This window comes from Rhipicephalus microplus, chromosome X (genome assembly GCF_043290135.1).
Source record: "Rhipicephalus microplus isolate Deutch F79 chromosome X, USDA_Rmic, whole genome shotgun sequence".
Taxonomy (NCBI): domain Eukaryota; kingdom Metazoa; phylum Arthropoda; class Arachnida; order Ixodida; family Ixodidae; genus Rhipicephalus; species Rhipicephalus microplus.
This window is the reverse complement of record NC_134710.1, coordinates 19,590,075-19,608,745: the sequence shown is the minus strand read 5'-3', so window position 1 is coordinate 19,608,745 and position 18,671 is coordinate 19,590,075. Positions and strand designations below refer to the sequence as shown.

General features: G+C 46.4%; 1 protein-coding gene across 6 annotated transcripts in view; it reads right to left on the bottom strand.

Moving 5' to 3' along the window:
* Nucleotides 1-1,813: 1,813 nt before the first annotated feature.
* Nucleotides 1,814-18,671, bottom strand: part of LOC119175694 (uncharacterized) — an 82,022-nt gene continuing 65,164 nt past the window's right edge. For all 6 annotated transcript variants that reach the window (XM_075881907.1, XM_075881905.1, XM_075881906.1 and 3 more), the window contains exons 3-4: nt 8,896-9,076; nt 1,814-5,457 (exon numbers count right to left, since the gene is read on the bottom strand). In XM_075881907.1, coding sequence (XP_075738022.1) covers nt 2,270-5,457; nt 8,896-9,076 — 3,369 coding nt within the window. In that variant the 3' untranslated portion in view covers nt 1,814-2,269. The remainder of the gene's footprint in view (nt 5,458-8,895; nt 9,077-18,671) is intronic.

The window sequence follows — 18,671 nt, the reverse complement described above, 5'->3', positions numbered from 1 at the left end:
TCTGTCGGTACTGGCAACGGCGGTAAGTGTGCCCGGCCTCGCCGCAGTGGTAGCACAGTGGGCGGTGGTCAGGGGTGCGCCAAACGTCGGTTTTCCTCGGCGCACTGCGCTGGCCCGCTGGTGAACGGTAGGTCGTCGGTGGGGGTGGTGGCGGCGGTGGTGTCTGGCGACGGAAGTGCGACGGGGCGGCGTTTTGGCGTGGACGGGGAGGAGCGTTGTGGCGCACTGCAGCGGCGTAGCTCATAGTTTCTGGCTCGGGCAGCGGTGTATGGGCAATTCGAAGTGATTGCCGAACTTCTTCTCGCACAATGTCGGCAATCGAATCCACTTGAGGTTGCGCCGAAGGCAACAGTTTGCGCAGCTCTTCCCGCACGATCGCTCGGATCGTTTCACGCAGGTTTTCGGAGTCACTGGTTTGAGCAGCAGCGCATTCTGGAGTCAGGCGACGATTATACTGTCTGGTGCGCATGTCAAGGGTTTTTTCGATGGTGGTCGCCTCGGATACAAATTCTTGGACGGTGTTTGGTGGATTCCTCATTAGTCCCGCGAAGAGCTCCTGTTTGACCCCTCGCATGAGGAAACGAACTTTCTTCTCCTCAGGCATGTCTGGGTCAGCGTGACGAAATAGGCGGGTCATCTCCTCTGTGAAAATTCCAACCTTCTCATTCGGTAGCTGAACCCGGGTCTCTAGTTGAGCAGCGGCCCTTTCTTTGCGAGCGACGCTCGCGAACGTTTGCAGAAATGCGCCGCAGAAGACATCCCACGTTCGGAGCGTGGACTCACGATTCTCTAGCCAGGTCCTTGCGGTGTCTTCCAGGTAGAAGTACACACGCCGGAGCTTTTCTTCGTTGTCCCAGTGGTTGAGGGCGGCCACACGGTCGTATGTTTCTAACCAGGACTCCGGATCTTCGAACGATGACCCATGGAAAATTGGTGGTTCCCTGGGTTGATGCATGACCATCGTAGGCAGAGATGCGGCGGTTGTCATTGTCGCTGCAGTCGCGGTCATGGCCTTGGTCTTCCGCGCCTTGTCTTCTAGAATCCCGTACTCCGGTGGTAGCCCTTGCTGTCGGCGGCTTGTTCGCTGCTCCTGGTTGGCGTCGGCGTCTTCTCCGCGACGTGGGCTGGGTTCACGGCTTGACGGGGGCGTGCGGTACATGAACGAAGCAGCACCTCCACCAGATGTCACGGGGTCGTGACGTGGCCGAAGACAGGAGACTTCGTGTTATGATTTAACTCTTTATTTGGGCGAACCTGTGCCCGTTAAACTGAAAGTCCAATTACAGCAGCAGTCTCGCACAGATAGCAGTCTCGGACTGATAGCGGCGAACGGAGCGTCGGCCTTCGATCAACAACTGACAAGCGGCGAAGCGCGTCGGCATTTATACTCTTGCAGTCGAATGTTCTAGCGTTATCGCTGGCGGTGGCGTAGCTTCCAGAACAATCTGTACCGTTCGCATAGTGGGCGTGATCTTATCGAAATGATCTACTACAGTCCGGAACCTTCTAGAAAACTGCAGGCGCGGTTTGCGCTGAGAATCGTGCGGTGTTTTCGGACGATAACAAAAACTTGGGAAATGGAACGTGGCAATATATATATATAGGCCCGCTATGTCAAGCTCCTTGTTTCTGTGGCGCGCCACCACTTCCGCCGCACGGTTGTCCCCACAGAGATCATTCGCATGAAGCGTCTGCAAACGACACAGAGAGAACAAGGGCAAATGTTAAGGCAACAACATTCGCAGCCCAAAGCACAAGCCTTCCACCCCCACCCCCCAACAAAACAAAAAAGGTAATCGCAAAACACGGTGGATCCCGAAGAATTTTTTTATTAACGCAAAAACAAAACCAAATAGAAAGCACAGAATTTGCAATATGACTGGAAGAACTCGGTGCAACCCGCCCAAAATGCGATCGACCTCGATTATCAACTTTTGAAGAAGAATTGAAAATCACATCATCCCAAATAGGCTGAATGAAAAAGTGCTTATTCTGGGATACTTTGAACATGAACAAATACAAGGCATGAAAGAAAGAGAAAAAAACTATGATGAAAATCTGCGCTGGCCGAGTACAAAGTCCGAAATGAATGGAGGCGGCTGTCCGAACCCTGTTTACTAAACTTTATCTTTTTTTCTTCTATCTCTGTTGCCAGACTTTTCCACGATATCATTGGGAAGAAACGTCCTCGACATGATGTGCGCTCGAGTCTTACGAGCAATAGAGGAAGCGCTGTGATGCGCGTACGACACCAATGGCGCCGCGACTGCTACTCGCCGTCGTCGCCTGGCTTGCATTCAAATTCTTCATCGTGGCACGAAGCGCGAGGAGGGCGTCTCGTGGCGCCCGCGTCCCCGTGCCGTCCCGTCTCGTTCGACTCGACGACGCCACTGGCACATGAACTGTGCGCCGGCCCTTGTTTGTCGGCCGTCTGGTGCGCGCCGCCACCGCCATCTTGGGTGCCCTTTTTAGCGCCTTCGAATGTCCCCTCCGACCTCTCTGCCTCGCGGTCCACCTCTCCACAGTCTGGACCGCCAAAAACACGTCCCGCGACAGAGTCTGACGTGACTCCATCGTTTCCGAACCTTACGTCATTTCGAAAAGAAACCTCGACGTCACCGCTCATTTCTTGGCCGGCCGCACTACCATGGTCTTCTGAAGCTCCGCCTTCTTCGAGGCGCTGCTTTATCAGGCGTCTCTCTTCTATGTCTGTCGCGACACTGGCCTGTTGAACCACGACGTCACTAGCGCCCTCAGCTGGATAGTCGGCGTCGACCGCTCCTTTCTGCTCACCTAATTTGGCCCTAGATATTCGACGCACCCAGTCGTCCATGTCCGAGTCGGACAGTTTGTCTTCCACGTCCGAGCTCTCTTCGAAGACGTATTTACGAGGATGGCGGACAGCCCTTTGGTTACCTCCTTCCCTGAGTGCGCTTGACGTTTGGATGCCTTCATCAACCTCCCTCTGCACCTCCTCTTGCTCACTTTCGCGCGAGACAGCGCCAAAGTCACGGTTGATGCCCTCGCAAAGCTCGCTCTCGCGCACCTTGTTTCCCGGAGGACAAGAGCCAGACTCAGAACCCTGCTCAATACTATCGGTCACGTTCTGTTGTTGGCGCGGCTTCGCCCGTTGAAAAGCAAGAGTCTCCCCAAGCTTCGCTGCAGGTTTGCCGGAGCCTCCGGTCGCTGTACCTGCCAGTAAGTCACCTCCCGTACTGTCCAGCAGCAGAGAGCGGAGTTCCTCACTGACATGACGGGCCATAAAAGCCACTTCCTCGGCCTTGACCATCCCTCCACTGTCCCTGTTGTGTAAGCCGGTATCTGCCGACGACTCGTGGGCGTCGATGCCGTTCGAGGACTTGCCCAACTCAAGTTCTTCGAAACGCTCCGACTGTGGTGGCGTGTCCTCATCCACAGGCAACACTTGAGGGATAACATTTAACGCCACGGGACGCTCGCTCGGCAAACGCCCTCCTCCCTCTCCGTGATCGGAGCTAAATTGGGCCGCGCCTTGGCGAGCAGACAAGTTCAAGGCGTTCTCGAAGTTCTTCAGGCGCAGGTTGATGTCTTCGCAGAGAGCCTTCATGCCCCCTGAACAGTACTCGTTTTCGTCGTTACCTGCGTAGTCCCCTTCCATGTCGACCTTGAATTCTTCGGAGTCCCACACCGCCTTAGCCTCTGGCCCCATGTTCCTAGCCGATAAGGCTGCTACCCTATCCACCATCATGACCGCAACCGTTCGCATGTCATCCGCTTCATCTTGTCCAGCTTCGTCTTTCGTTGTCTCGACGCTAAATTCCGGCTCGTCTGCTACACTGAGGTTTCTCTCCATATTTCCCAGATCGGAATCTTGAGAAGCTTCCGCAGCCTCTCGTTTTACATTGTCCGTCACAGTCGGGCCAGCTGAATCCCTCGGAACGATCCCCTGTGCCGCGAAAGCGGTGGTCGCCAATTCAGCGTTCATCGAGGATCCCCGACGCTGTCCCTCTCCTTTTCCAGCGCATTCGACGGCCGAGTCCACCTTCCTCGATGGCTGCTCCGTGGCATGGGAGTCCTTTTTGTCATCGTTAGCATTCGATGGCTGCGGCAGCTGCTGCCCATTCACTTGCCTATCACAACTGCTGTCTTCTGCGTGTTCTGTGAGGTTGGGGAGCGAGACGGAGCATCGAGAGACGAACTCGCTGGGTAACGTGTCATCTCTTTTGCTGTTTTCATTGGTTGACAATTCGAGAGACTCGACCGACACGTTCGCTGACGAGCTCAGTATGGCTGGACTGCTTGCGTACACTTTTTCAGACACACCGTCTTCTGCCTTCGAGAAATTTTTCCCTTCGCTGGTTGGCGCTGCGCTGGGCTCAGTGTTTTTTTCCACGTAAAGAATGTCCTCAACATCGGCTTTTTTATCGGCGAGTGTGCTTTCATCACCAAGAATCGTCTGTTGTCCAACTTCACGCTCTTTGGCTGACGACTTTTCTTTTTCCAAGCTGGCCTTGACGTGCTTGTCAGTGATTGCTGCATCTCTAACTCCGTCGCCGGCGTCAAAGGCGGCTAACGCACCTTCACGATCTTCCAAAACCGCCCAACAGTCTTCTCGAGGCGCTCGTTTCTCGCAGTCAACGCCTCCGCTCTCTGCTGCTTCCGCGACACCACGGAAGACCTCAGCAACAGCGTCGTCTCCGTGCAACCAGTGTAGCAGTTTGGGACCCGTTCCGCCCGCTCCGTCTGCCGAGCCGCCGGACCACCCAAGCACCAGCTGTACATCGTCGTCCTCCGGTTCGGATTCGATGTCAACAGCGTCGCACTCCGGAAGACAGCGAGGCGTGTCCCTGATCAGCTCTAGCAGCTTATCGAACGTAGGCCACTCCTCGTTGATTCCCTCAGCCGCCAGGCGTTCACAATACCTGGTCCAAGCGTCGCGTATTTTTTTCCTAGTCTCCTTAAGGATCATTTGGCTGTGATCATCTGCGCACCAGTTGTCTTCATCATGCCCTCCATCACCGCGGCGACCATTGCGGTGCTGGCTGCCACCCCGCTGACGCGACTGGCCCTCATCAGCGGACCTATAGCCACCTCCCTGGTTGTGTCCGCCAGACGAGTTCTGACCGTGCTGCGAGTGACCGCCACCGCCGTCTCCGTGGCACCCACCGAGTCTGGAGAAGTTTCCTTTTTTGTCACAGCGATTGTTCGACTGGTTGTTATGGTGATAGCCACCGAAGCGGTCGTGGCCTTGGCCGCCGCGATGGTCATTGCAGTTGCCGCGGTCACCGTGGCGGCGGTTCCCGTTGTTCCAGCCGCCACACCTCCAGTCTCCCTGCCGGTAGTTGCGGTCGTCGTTTCCCCTTCGCCACTGGTCATCGTGCTGTCTGTTGTTGCTACTGCCGTTAGCTTGCCGTGCCTCGCGCTTTTGCCGCCATTCCTCCTGATCTGCGAAACTGCGGTTGAACGGCGTGCCTCCACCTGCGTAAGATGGGCGGGGAAGGAACATTTAACATGTACTTTAACAAAAGGAATACTGATTGAATACATGGTAGGAAAAAAACGAGTATCAGAAGGAAACACCTACAACAGACGGGCGCATACTTGTTTCTAGTACGCAGACTTAAATAACATGCACTTAGGTATGAAGGAAAATGTAAATGTAAAGGACAGTTTTTTTTTGTCAGACACAATATTAATGAGAGTTTGTTAATAAGCATTAATACACTTGAGTATGTTGTACCAACTAGCCCACATTTAGTTCCTCCTGCTTCAGAATGAATACATGAAGGGAAAACGTTGAGTTAAGCCGACCAATACTCGCAATTGTGGCGAGACCTCCCCAATTGAATATTATTTGAGAAGCTTGCAATAGCTACAAAACTAAAAGTACGGTTTCTCTACTCTCGCCGGTTTTTCACACTCGTACTCAATTTTGAACTATATTCCGTGCAGAGGGTTAAACCTTCTATATTAACCAAAACGCTGGGAAATTTCACTGCATTTGATCTACTCGAGTAGTTGACTAATAATCGAATATTTTATAAACACGCGAACGACCTGAGAATCGGGCAACACTGGCACACTCGCGAGCCATGACGTATCAATAAGCTCGATATGCTGGCATCTCGTCTCCGGCCAACAATATTGTTCCGTAGTGAGTGGCTGGGCATTAAAATAGAACGAATAGTAGAGGCTGAACATTTGACAGAATGTAGCGGCTTTGCTACTCGTATCACATCACGTCTGCAAAATGACGTAGGATGGGGGGGTTTTCTAAGCCGGCAACTTCTCGGGCTCGTTTAGCACCGAAATATTCTTTTACAGTCCATTCAGATAGAGACATATTGGGCCCTCCACATCTAATTACGGCTGAAAATTGCAAACTGTTTGATGACCCTGTCATGGCCCCTGTAGGCCTTTTAGCAGGTTTCAAGCTTGCAATATCAGCAACACATGTTGCTTCTTAAGAAACTTCAAGACACGTCGAATATTGCTCTGTGTCCCCGAAGCAGAAAGCTGGTTTTTTTTTCTTTGCTGTCTTAGAGTAATCAAAAACAGTTTTTTTCGCTTTCAGCTGAAAGGAAGGCGTTTAAGGTGAAAGAAGGCGCTTATCATGTTGTGTACCGCCTAGAAGAAAATATATTCAAAACATGAGGCCAGTCACGCGACATGTGACATCATTCTGATCCCCCTGCAGCCAGCATTCACACGATAGGGGAGAATTCAGGCTACAAGCGGCATTGATCCCCACGAATCGCAACTGTGACCCGGGCCTCCGTCGTTTCACGAATCTCTCTTTAAGTGATTATGATAAGAAAAAGAGTGCCACCTGAAATTGTCCATCATTTCGATGACACCTCAAGAGGTTGGCAAAGGGGATGGGGTAGTGGGAATAAAAGGGTTAGGTAAGAAAAAAATAAAGAAGAGGAGGAGGAAAAAAGATGCATTCACTCCGCCTCACTCAGCGCGAGCCCGAACCGCCACGAGAACCCACAAACGACCGGAAAAGCCACCTAGAAGACCGGGGTAATATATGCGCCGAAGAAGAAGCTGATGATCCTATGAGGCGCATCAAAGGACAGGAGTGCACAAAACACTCGCCTGGAAATGTAGCCCAAGCACGAATAAAAAAATAGTTCAGTTGAACTCACAGGTGAGAGTCCCGATGGACTTGATGTGGTAATCCTGTAGTCTTAATTCGCCGGGCCGATGGCCTCATGCGCAGCGAGAACCACGGCACACAAATCACGCACCGGAGAATCCGCCAGGAGGAACACAATCACTGCGCCACTTGCGTTCGACTTCCTGCTCACGTCTCGTCGGTGTCGCGCGCCGTCTGCATAGTGCGTTAACGAGGGCCTCTCTCAGTCTCCAGGATAGTCAATTTACGTGGCGGATCGTTGTTGGGCCATGGAAGGAGCAGAGCGGCGGGCGCGTTGAAGACGCTTACGCTCGGGTTAGTTGGCTCGCGTCTCATCGGTGTTACTCGCGTGCAGTCTGCATTCTCGAACGCAAACGAATGCATACACAGACGGACGGACGGACGGACACGCGAACGGATGGACGCTTCACTCCACTCATCATCATTGATTCCATAGATATGATGTGATTTGTTTTTCTTCTTCTTCAGCTTTGAAGATGCTGGTGCGGTCGCCAACCCCTGCTGTTCGGCGTCAGCGGCCAATGTAGAAGCGTGTTTCTGTTGGGCCTTGTGTGCCGCCTTTTGGTGTTGCGCACGAGTGCACAGTGAAGTTGCAGTGACCTCATCTTTTTGGGTTCATGAGCGAGTGTCTCGGCTTGCTGCCTCCGACGCTCGTCTAGCAGGATTGTAAAGATCCGCCTACGAGAGCGAGGGGCGTCTTCAGAATTGTACTTCATGGTACTGAGCTTTGCGTCATGCTTCTCCAGGGCCTGGGAAACCTCCATCGTTCGCTCTTTAAAGGGCTGCGCGCACAGAGGCGTGAAGTAGTGGTGAAAAAAATCAGGCGAAAGCACAGAAAAAAAAAACGTCCTCTCGCTTTGAAAACCGACCTAATCGCTCTGCGCGGACTAAGGCGGGGTCGCGGGAAAGGGTGACGAATGGTGACGTAGTACGCGACCCCCGGGTAGAATCGCAGTTTCATCCGTCGGGTGAATAGGCAGTTATAGTTTACCACTAGCATGATAGCGGAGGTTAAGGGATTGGCGTGACCGTGCAGTAAATGTTCGTTACGGACAGCGTCTTATAGTTTAGCGGGATAGCGTTTACGTGGTTTACGTGCCCCAACTAGGTTGATCGCACCACCTATCGGAGGATTAATAAGTTAAAGGACAGTTAAAAGGAAATGAAATCGAGAATGTTTGTGTGTGTCACTGCACAAAGTATTGTTAAGGATTATTTTAGTAATAATAAAAGTAAACAATTATGAACCACATAAAAAACATGAAACAAACACGAATACGTTTGCTTACATGCATTGATCTTTTAGTTAGCCCTACAGACGTTCGAAATCGGAAGCTACCTCAAAATTTACGCTATCTTATGCGTAATACTTGGTCATCGAATCGAACTGAAGCAAGCGAAGCCATTTTAAATAGTCGTTTGCTGCGATCAAAGTGAATCTTTCAACAACTACGCTAAAACCACTTCAAAGCGGGTGTCTGAAAGCGCCGCTGCGCTTACGTACACAGTAACGTTGAATCTGAAAAATAGCGCCTACGGTAAGTGGTACGGGTAACGTACGTATTTGCACATGCGCACTTCGATTCCACTATCACGGTAAGCCCAGTATCCCAGTAATCGCTGTATACTATAACTGTGTAATAAAGCTTTAGCTACGACGGTTCACAAAACCGGAAGCCACCCAGGACCTGTGTTCGTAAACAGCGAAAAGATCTATGTAAGGAGAAACCAGAGAAAGGGCAAAAGCCTCGTACCGATGCCAAATAGGTGCGTCATGCGGCCGATTGCGGTGTCCATCTTGAGCGTAAGACCGTTGAGCATCGTGCCGTCCAGTTCCCGGATGGCGCAATTGGCGTTGTCTTCTGAATCCAGGAGCACGTAGGCGAACCGGGATGTCGGGTCCTCCAGACGCCGGTCCAGCCTCAGTCGAACAACCTGGCAAAGGTAGGCAAGCTTAATTAGTCAGGCGGGAGCAAGGAGCGCCTAAACCTTCGCGGATGTGCACTGTAGGAATATAATTCTTGCGAACAGTACTGACAGGCCCCGCACATGGCGATGCGCCTTTACCTGCTTACCAGCTGGTGCTGCGCGAGCTTCAGACCACCCTGTACATGGCTAGGATATACAGCAGCTTGGCCAACTCCCCTGGGTGGGCGTGTGCCAAAGATTGCTTATTTGTTTGTTTGTGGCCTGTCTATTCTCGCACATAACCCCTCTGGGGGGTTGGCCAAGAAAGCTTGTTGTAGTCTATGTATGATAACTGCACAATGATTGCCACCCTATAGGCTCTCTCTACTTGTACTTCTACTTGATTGCAAAAACGAAAGCCTTCAGTGCCTCACGCGATTGAAAACATGATGTGACGTACAAAACAAACAAACAAAAAAGAGGCCATCTTTACACCCAGTGTGAATAGTTTACCAACAAAGTTGCAAGGGACGGCTTGGTGTTTTTTGCAGGGTTCATCGCATCAATAAGTAAGTGGTTACGCATTCAGGGGTCACTTCAAGCGCCACGAACCACTAGTGCCTGTCCTCGAAGTTGCTGCTTGCTAGCAGATGCGTTTTTTTTTTTTTTACTGGCAGAAAACCTCTTCATACTTAGCAGGATAGTGGTGGGTAGCAGGGCTCGTCCAATCTCAGACGCACAGCTATTGCTAGATGTCCTCTGGCAACGAACATCCATTTCGCCACTTTATACAGAGCTTCATAGTAAAAGGCACGTTACCTTCACAGCCCCAACGATGAAGGTTCGATCCCTGCTGGCGGCACGATGTCCACTTCCCTTTCTTCCCGTCTACTTCACCATTACCACAAAACCGTAACAAAGCGCAGGGCTTTATTGCATTATCATCAGAAGCAGCATGAGTAGACACAAGAATGATTTATTAAGCTATTCGTAAATAATTTTTTGGACTTGTTCAAATCAATTTAATGGTATTTCACAATATTATTTTATACGTGTATATTCCTTATACGACCAAATAATTTATTTTCGTTCATCTAAACTTTACATTCCCTTTTACATTGACCGCCGGTTTAAATAGCCAATGCCCCATAGTGGGTACGAGCCACTTGTAAAGGGTCAAGCAAATAAGCAAGAAAACAAGCAAGCGGCAGTCCGCAGTCGCAGCCATAGTACAACATGTAAAGCTCTGATGATGATAATCAAGTTTCCATACCGGATGGCCCTTAACTTCAAGTCGTCTAAGGCAAAATGCATACACCTGGCGTCTGAGCTTTTATGATGATGATCATCCCTTCTAATGGCCCGACCCACTGAGGAGTATTCAATAAATTCTGGAGTTAGCTGGGCTCCAACCAAGATGCGATCAGGCGGTACGGCCAGGTGGTGGATTCGGAATCAATTTTTTTACACCTGCCAATTCGTCCGAAAAACAGGTCTCCACATTTCGCTCTGTAGAAATGCGGTCGCAGTGCCCTTGAAGTGAACCCGCACCCTGGTTTTAATTTTTAGTGTAACGCCATAGCCACTACTTGAAGAATCAATGACAGTAAAAAAAGTCAACAGTTTCGCAAAAGGGCGAAGAAATTAATGCGATAGCCATATTCTAGCACTGTCCTTCATTAAGACAGTACTCGAATATACGTCTGTTGTTTGAAATCCCCATCAAGTGACTCTTAAGAAGTTGGAAAGAATGCAGAAACCAGCCGTGCGCTTTGTTTTTTCAGCGTACAGAAGGAAGGAATCAGACACGCTGATGTTAAAAAGATGGAACCTAGATCCTCCCAAATTAGATAGAAATAAATATAGGCTGAAAGTATTCTTCCAGATCTTGCACGATCAACTTAAGATAGATAATATGCTCAAATATTTACACGCTCCACGCAAAAGAGATCCCCGAACTAACCACGATTGCGTCATAAAACCATACCGGGAAAATAGTGACACGTTTCAATGTTCTTTTTTTCCAGATGTCATAGAAATGCGGAACAAACTGCCAAATGATATTATTGTTTTAAAAGATGATACTGACTTCGAAAATGCGGTACAGGCACGTTTACATGATTGTTGAAGTGATTTTTTTCAGTACCAAGTGATTTAAGCGACTTCATGTTGACAGCAAATATTTTTTTATGACAGTGAATTTTGAATTGTTATATAATTGTTATTTTTAATGCTGAATTGTTATTAAAGAAAATACCAGTTTTCATTGTGAATCGTCCAAATATCACGCAACTTTATGTATATTGTACATTCCTTATGTATGTCTTTTCTGTTATGACCCTCCATGAGGGTTGACAGTATTATTAAATAAAAAAAAACATATTCGGTTGTTTTACGAAGCAAGGGACAGGAGCGGCTGTTCAAGCACTCGTACGTATAAGCGGGCATGAGTATAACAGAACATTGTGTTGGGCTAGTTGGTACATATTAGGCTGAAATACGTGGTGCAAGGTTGACAAAGAGAAAAAAAGACCAGACAGAAAGAGCGTCAACCAATAAACCTAGCACGGCAAGAAGCAAAAGCGATCAAGTGCACGTAATCCTGAGCCTGAGTAGAAGGTAAAACAGACTGGAAAGGGCCCCTTGTAGAAGAAATGAAGCTTAAAAGTACGTTATGTTGGGCTAGTTGATACATATTAGGTTGAGATACATGGCGCAAGGTTGACAAAGAGAAAAAAAAACGAGACAGTTGTTCGGCGAATTTTCACAATTTCGATGTTGCGAAAATATTCACACTTATTGAACCTGCAACATCCGAGTGCAGTGAATTGCACACTGTTGGTGTCTGACCATGGCTGTGACACAAATGCTACTTAATGGGAAGTTAAATGCTGGTGTTTTGTTCAAGAAGCAACTCCATGGTGCTTTCAGCTCAAGTAATGACGACGGCGTAATATGTTTGCAAACCATCGCTACGTTAAACATACGGTCCCATGCAGCCGCGACGGCGCGCTACTCGCTAGTGGTACGCAACTACGCAAATCTGTCAGCCAGGTTCAGCATAGAGAAAGAAAAAGTTAAGAGTGGACACTTCGCGAAATCTGGCCTCGGGAAGTGCGTCCTGACAACGTAACAAACTAGTACTCTCACCAAACGCCAGGGGACGCAAGTGCAAAAAACAAAAAGTTATCAATTCAAATGAATGATTTTTTTATAAAATAACAATAATAATAATCAATCCTGATATATGAACTGAACTATGACCATACATAGTGTGCTCATTCATGCATTATAAGCTCTATGATATATATAGTATAGTACATATTGCCTCTGATTAGTTTTTTTCTTATTTATTCTTAATTTTGCTTTTTTATGTGTCTATATATTACATTACTGTTATCATGTTGGGATAGCCGGCTATAACGTAGCCTACCTTCCCATGTTGTGCCAAATATATATAAATAAATAACGCCCATATTTGACATGTTCTTTATACATAAAAACAATTTATTTAGCATACTTTATGTGGCTATTTTGTTAAGCCGCACTGCCATAAACCGCATCTATGATTCGCGCCAATTCGAGTACCCGCCATACCCCAGCAAGCATAGCTCAGGCATGGCAGTGGGAAGGTTTCGTCAACGTCGGCTGCTTCGGTGTTTTCGTGTGTGAGATAGTAGGCGAGGCACATTTTCAAGCGAAGCTTGTTGAATGACATTTTGTTGGGCTAGTTGGGTTACAACTGAAAAAGATTACAGCCGCTGCAAATAAAACACCATGTGACAACGGCGAGCTTTGCTAAAAAAATGTCACAGCTTTGCCGCAAAGGCAAAGCAATGAACGCGATAGAAACAAATTGGAAGGTCACGCGAAGAATGGCAAGCAGATCGAAATGGCCCCGCGTTTCTCACGCACAAATTACGCACTCACAGGCAGAGATGACCGCGAACAAGCGTTTCAATTACTTCACTGTGTCTGAAAAGCGCGCTCTTTTCGCAAACGGGGGTTGTGCAACGATTTCAGTGACCTTTGTGCACCCCGTAACAACAACAGAATCGTTCCAGTGCAAGCCTAACGCCAGCCAAGAAGTATGATCCTCTCCACCGGCAGATAAAGGCCGCCGCCGCTGCAACGGGGTGAGAATAACCGCAATGCTATTCTCACCCGGTCAGGCAGTGACTGCTACGACCTGGGGAAAATAGCACAAACGCTACTTTCACCTAACTTGGCTTGGATCCGTACAAAGCTATGGATTTTGGAGAATGGTGGGTCAAGCAACCTGAGGTTCTCTGCAGAGTTAAATCTGGCTCTCTGGGCATTTTTTTTTTTTTTTTGCGTGTGGGGAGCTGTGGCTTTTGGTTAAAAGTGGGTCAAGCAACCTCAGGATCTCTCGCCGTGTGGCGTGTGTGGGTGCGTGTGTGGGATGAGCTGTACGCGATCGCGAGCTGTACACATTTGTGTTGTGCTGGACGTGCGCTGATTGCGGTGTCCTTGTAGGGGGTGTGGGCCATGTGATTGAGCTTATCGTAGCCCATGTGCTTGGAGAACGCGGACAGTGTTTGCAACGCTTGAACTTGCAGTAGGGTCCCTTGCACTAGAGACCATATTTGCACTGTCACTACCTGATTCAGCGTTATTTTTGTGATTGCTAATATTTGATTTTTGTGTGTGTGTGAGGTGGCAGTGTTCGTTGTACAACTTTTACTGAGCACGAAAGTATGTTTTTCACTGTGCTTGATCATATGCTTAGGCAACTCGCTTTTGACTGTTTTGCCGCGTGCTTATTGAATGTAGCAATTATTCAGTGAGTGGCATTGCAGCCATTTTATTGGTCAACAAGGCAGATTTTCTGTCTAGGTTAACCCGTGCAAGTGTTACACGATGTAATTTCGATTGACATCCTGATCATGATTGCAAAATGCAGAATGAATCATTCCTGGTTGAGAAACATGAATCAAATTGAAAGAGCATGTATGGCACTACTCAATCATCATACAGCTGCACAATTGATAGTTGTACATAAACAAGTGTTCGGTGCCTAGGTAAGTAGTATGTGCGGTTTGCACCCCGCAGATTTTCCTGCCTACACATGCCTCATTTTCCGGCGCAAAATGGCATCCTTGTAAGCAATGAACAAACTAGTATTAATTCCTTTCAGAGATAAAAAACAAATAGGCACCTGTTTTTTTTTTTGTAATTGGAAAGTAAGCAAATTTCCGAGGGGAAAAAAAAACTTTGTCCATGTAGAATGACAGCAAAAAAGCACTGAAAAAATGGTGACTTCTTTTGATGTACAAAAATGTTGTACAATGACATAATTTATAATTTGAGACTTATGTATATCACTGAAGGAAGGTGAATGTGGTGTATTTAGCAAAGTGTACTAAATGACATTAAACTGTGAACAAATGTTGTACACACAGATGTATGTTCAACATTTGCATATGTTTTATATAACCAGTAGTTTATATTTGGATAATGATGCCAGAAGCAACACGAGTATTATCAACACCAGTTGCGGTAATCTAATATGTGGCGTTTGGGCTCTCAAGGATGATAGCCCCGAACACTGCTACATTAATCTACCGAAGTGTATGGCACTTAATTCCAATCGACGTGAACTGGTCATGATGGCTGCATCATAGGATTGCATGTGTAAATTTTACAAAATTCTATAGTTAGCATTGCAACTGCAATTGACCTTTCAAGCAACATTGTGCCTGAGTGGTGTCTATTTCCACAGCAATGTTGAGACCTGGTGTGGCTCTGTGATAGAATACTTGATTGCCACCCAGAATGTTTGATTTTCATTTCATGAGTTAATTAAACCACTGTGAGCACACATTAACAGTAGTTGTGCTATGAAGTGGTTTTCCTGCTGGTAAAAACAAAAAAGTCATGACCACACCCCCCTCTACAGTGTTACTTTAGATAACCGCCCCCCCCCTCCCTAAAATGAGTGGCTGGATCCGCCCCTGGCTTCACATACACCAAATTTGGTGTTACATGACATCAATAGATGACGAAGGTATATGACAGGTGCAAACATTATAAACATGACATGTGTGTCATGTGAGAACATCATACCACGCTTATGATGCAATCTTAGCCGTTTCGCTAGCTTCACATATAACGAACTTGGTAATTATGTGATCATAATTTAGAGAAGCAAATTTCATTTGCTTCTCTAAATTTCATCTACTGCGCTGTTTGATACCCTCCTAAAAAATCCATATTCAGTAGTACACCTGCAGTGTTGACTGCCATACACAGTTTGAGCAAGTGCTCCACAAAATCTGGAGGAACCATTCATTTCAGAGTATGGGAGTAGATTGATATGTGGAGTTTAACGCCCCAAAACCACCATATGATTATAAGAGACGCCGTAGTAGAGGGCTCCGGAAATTTCGACCCCCTGGGGTTCTTTAACGTGCACTCAAATCTGAGCACACGGGCCTACAACACTCTAAACGCAACCCTCTACAATAACGACGCATATTCCAAGGGGTCCCAATCAGTCAACATTGTGGACTAGGGATTGTATTAAACATCGTACAGTGACTGGACGCATTGGCGGGCTAGTTTATCATACTTGTATGCGCAATAGCTCGAGGTAACCACGTCACATCTCCAGAATTTGGTTTCTATAGATAACGCTAACTCTGAACTACGGGCTAGAGTCGAAATTATACTGATTTGACCAGAGGTGAAAGGAATGAAAACGAAAGTATGTGCGTTACTTAGCCCTAAATTGTTCTGTTTCAATTTGACAGAGTGCTGTACATGCAACTATCTATCTTTATGTGGATTCACACTTGAAAAAGCACATGAAAATATCACTTTGATGCGCACGAGGTGTTAATTCTTATTCGCATGCTTGTCAAGAGCCACATCCAAGAGGTCCGACACAACTTTTGACAAGCACACCTTCGATCAATGCTCATAAATGCAGTTTGTTTAGAATTTTGCACCAGCCACAGCCGCGATTATTTAGGTTCTCTTCCACAACATGCGTAATTTCCAAGATCGAAATTAAAGATATTCACCTTATTTGTTTTAACTGATCGAGTGCTACCATGCACTCATTCATTTATTTGAATTCACTTTCTTCAGTATGTAACCTGAAACAACGCGTCATTTTCATATAGCATTCATGCAAAAATTAATTATTTTTCTTCAAATTTATTAAGACATTCACTTGTTGCAATGTTTCACAATGAATTTTAAATGTACATGTGAATGTACATTATGAATGTACATGATTATTCGTAATTGTGCATATATATATAATTTTTGCTCACTAGCACAGTGGTGTTGTGCACTTAATATTTTTATTATTGGATGTATATGACCTATATATCATGTTAACATATATGCGTGTATCAGTTCGATTTATCAGAGTGCCGTTTTATTTTCACGTAGAAATTATCAGGTTTTTTTTTGCACGTGCCTTTTTATCCTTCTGCACATGTTAGCTTTGATGCTCTAATTAATGCTTCAAGGGTCAGAACTGACATTTGTCTCGATGTTGTCATGTTAAAATTACCAATATTATTTCTTGCCATTCTTGGGTAGATAAACTGTAAATCGCCTGTGGCACATAATAAACCGCATATCTGCATTATGTGTGCCACACATCTGGAAGAAAGGTTTTGACGACATATGTGATGGGATTGCAGCATTATTCATGACCTGGTGGACAATCATATTCGTCAAACCATCTTACCCTCCCATAATAATTTCATTTACCCAAAGCTAAGGGAGTGATCCCGAGAGAAACCACTGCAGACATAGGCGGCTAGATAGATAGATGGACAGACCATTGAAGTCAATTTTTCTTTCTTAGTCAATTGAACGCTTAGTCAATTGAATTTTTTATAACGTTATCTACTCACTGTCCAGTCGCCCAATAAGCCCTGCTGGATTATAGGTGTACAAATAAATTAATAAAACAGCAGTCATTATTTAGGTGCCGAAAGATACATGCAATGCAAAATATCTCTATTCAAATTCAAAGTAAGCTTCCCTTCTCGAGATAGAAAACGGAGCTGGAGCTACAGATATTGTCACATTCGTGGAATACCACTGTCGTCATTACACACATATATATCCACACATGGGGAAGGGCCGATCGTATATGCCCCGAAAACGTAGCATTTGTTTAGCTTCACTGCAAAACAAAAATGTCACACGGTGAAGCATATTTGCTTTGCGGTAAAGCATGTTTGTTGTGAGCATACCGAGAGCGGCACTCCTTGATATATACAACCTGTAAGAGCTTCTTGCGCACGCTCCCACTAAGTTCGAACAGCGTGATTGAATGCGGAAAGATGAAAAGATGCACATACACCCACACAGAATGAACATTCTTGGTGCATGATCATTGATCGAAGGTGTGCCTGTAAAAAATCTAGTTATATATGTAACGGAAGGTATTGGACCTCTTGAGTTGCTCGTGGCAAGCAGACTAATAAGAATTAATATCTCTTGCGCATCAAATTGATATCTCCATGCGCTTTTACAGGTGTGAATGCACACACAAATGCACAGATTGTAACATGACAATTCAGGGCTAAGTAACGCACATGTTTTTGTTTCCACCGTTTTCAACTCTGGTCACAACAGCACAATTTTGACTGAAAGGAGTAGACCAGAGTCAAAATTATCTCTAGAGACCAGATTCCCGATGACATGACGTGATTATCTCAAGCTATCGCGCATACAAGTATGATAAGCAAACTAGCCCGCCAACGCACATCAGCTAGCTCACATGCTTTATATATAGTTTGATGTATTTGTACATATCATTCGTCAGACATTCAGAACCCCTTCTCATGTGACGATCTAATTCGTGCCGTATCGATTGTCATGTGTGTTTATGACGGTATGCCGTTTTATGAAAAAGGTGGCCATATCAGCTGTTTAAAGAAGAAAAGTGTTATCACGGAGGCTCACGTTGGGAGCACAGTAATAAAAACTGTGTTAGTAACCTAACTCCTAGTACGTGTCATACACGCAAATAGTCTAAAACAATCTAGAAGTTTCTCAAACATTCTGACGGGGTGTCCACCGATCAATTTTTCATGGGTATATCGATCATATAAAAAAGAAATGAGCGAGCGTGCAATATCACGACTACTGTATATAACCAAATCTCTTTCAACGACTCACTCACAAATTTCCTACACTTATCCACCGGGAAAATCAACCATAAAAACTAAGTCATACAATAAACTCGGCTGTTATAACTAATGAAGTTGTGATAGTCACATTGGTTTCACAATATCATGCTTTTAATTATCGCCTGTACGTATTCCTTGCACAACTTGTTTCATTTGCAGTACAAGTATGTCTTGCAACAATATGTCTGGGTGCAAAGTGCACCTTGGGTTCTCTCGAGAGAACCCAAGATGCACTATAGGCATGCAGTTTATGTAGCTCCAATTAATACAAAAAACTTGGTTCCCCGATTCATCAACTGCAACAACTTTTATTGTGCAGTGATGTTGCACACGTATGTGCACATACATTAAAAGATATGTGACCATACTTGAAGTCATCTGCAGTACTAATTAAATAGTACAACTGCAGCTCTCTGCGAATCCGATTCTTTTTCATATGT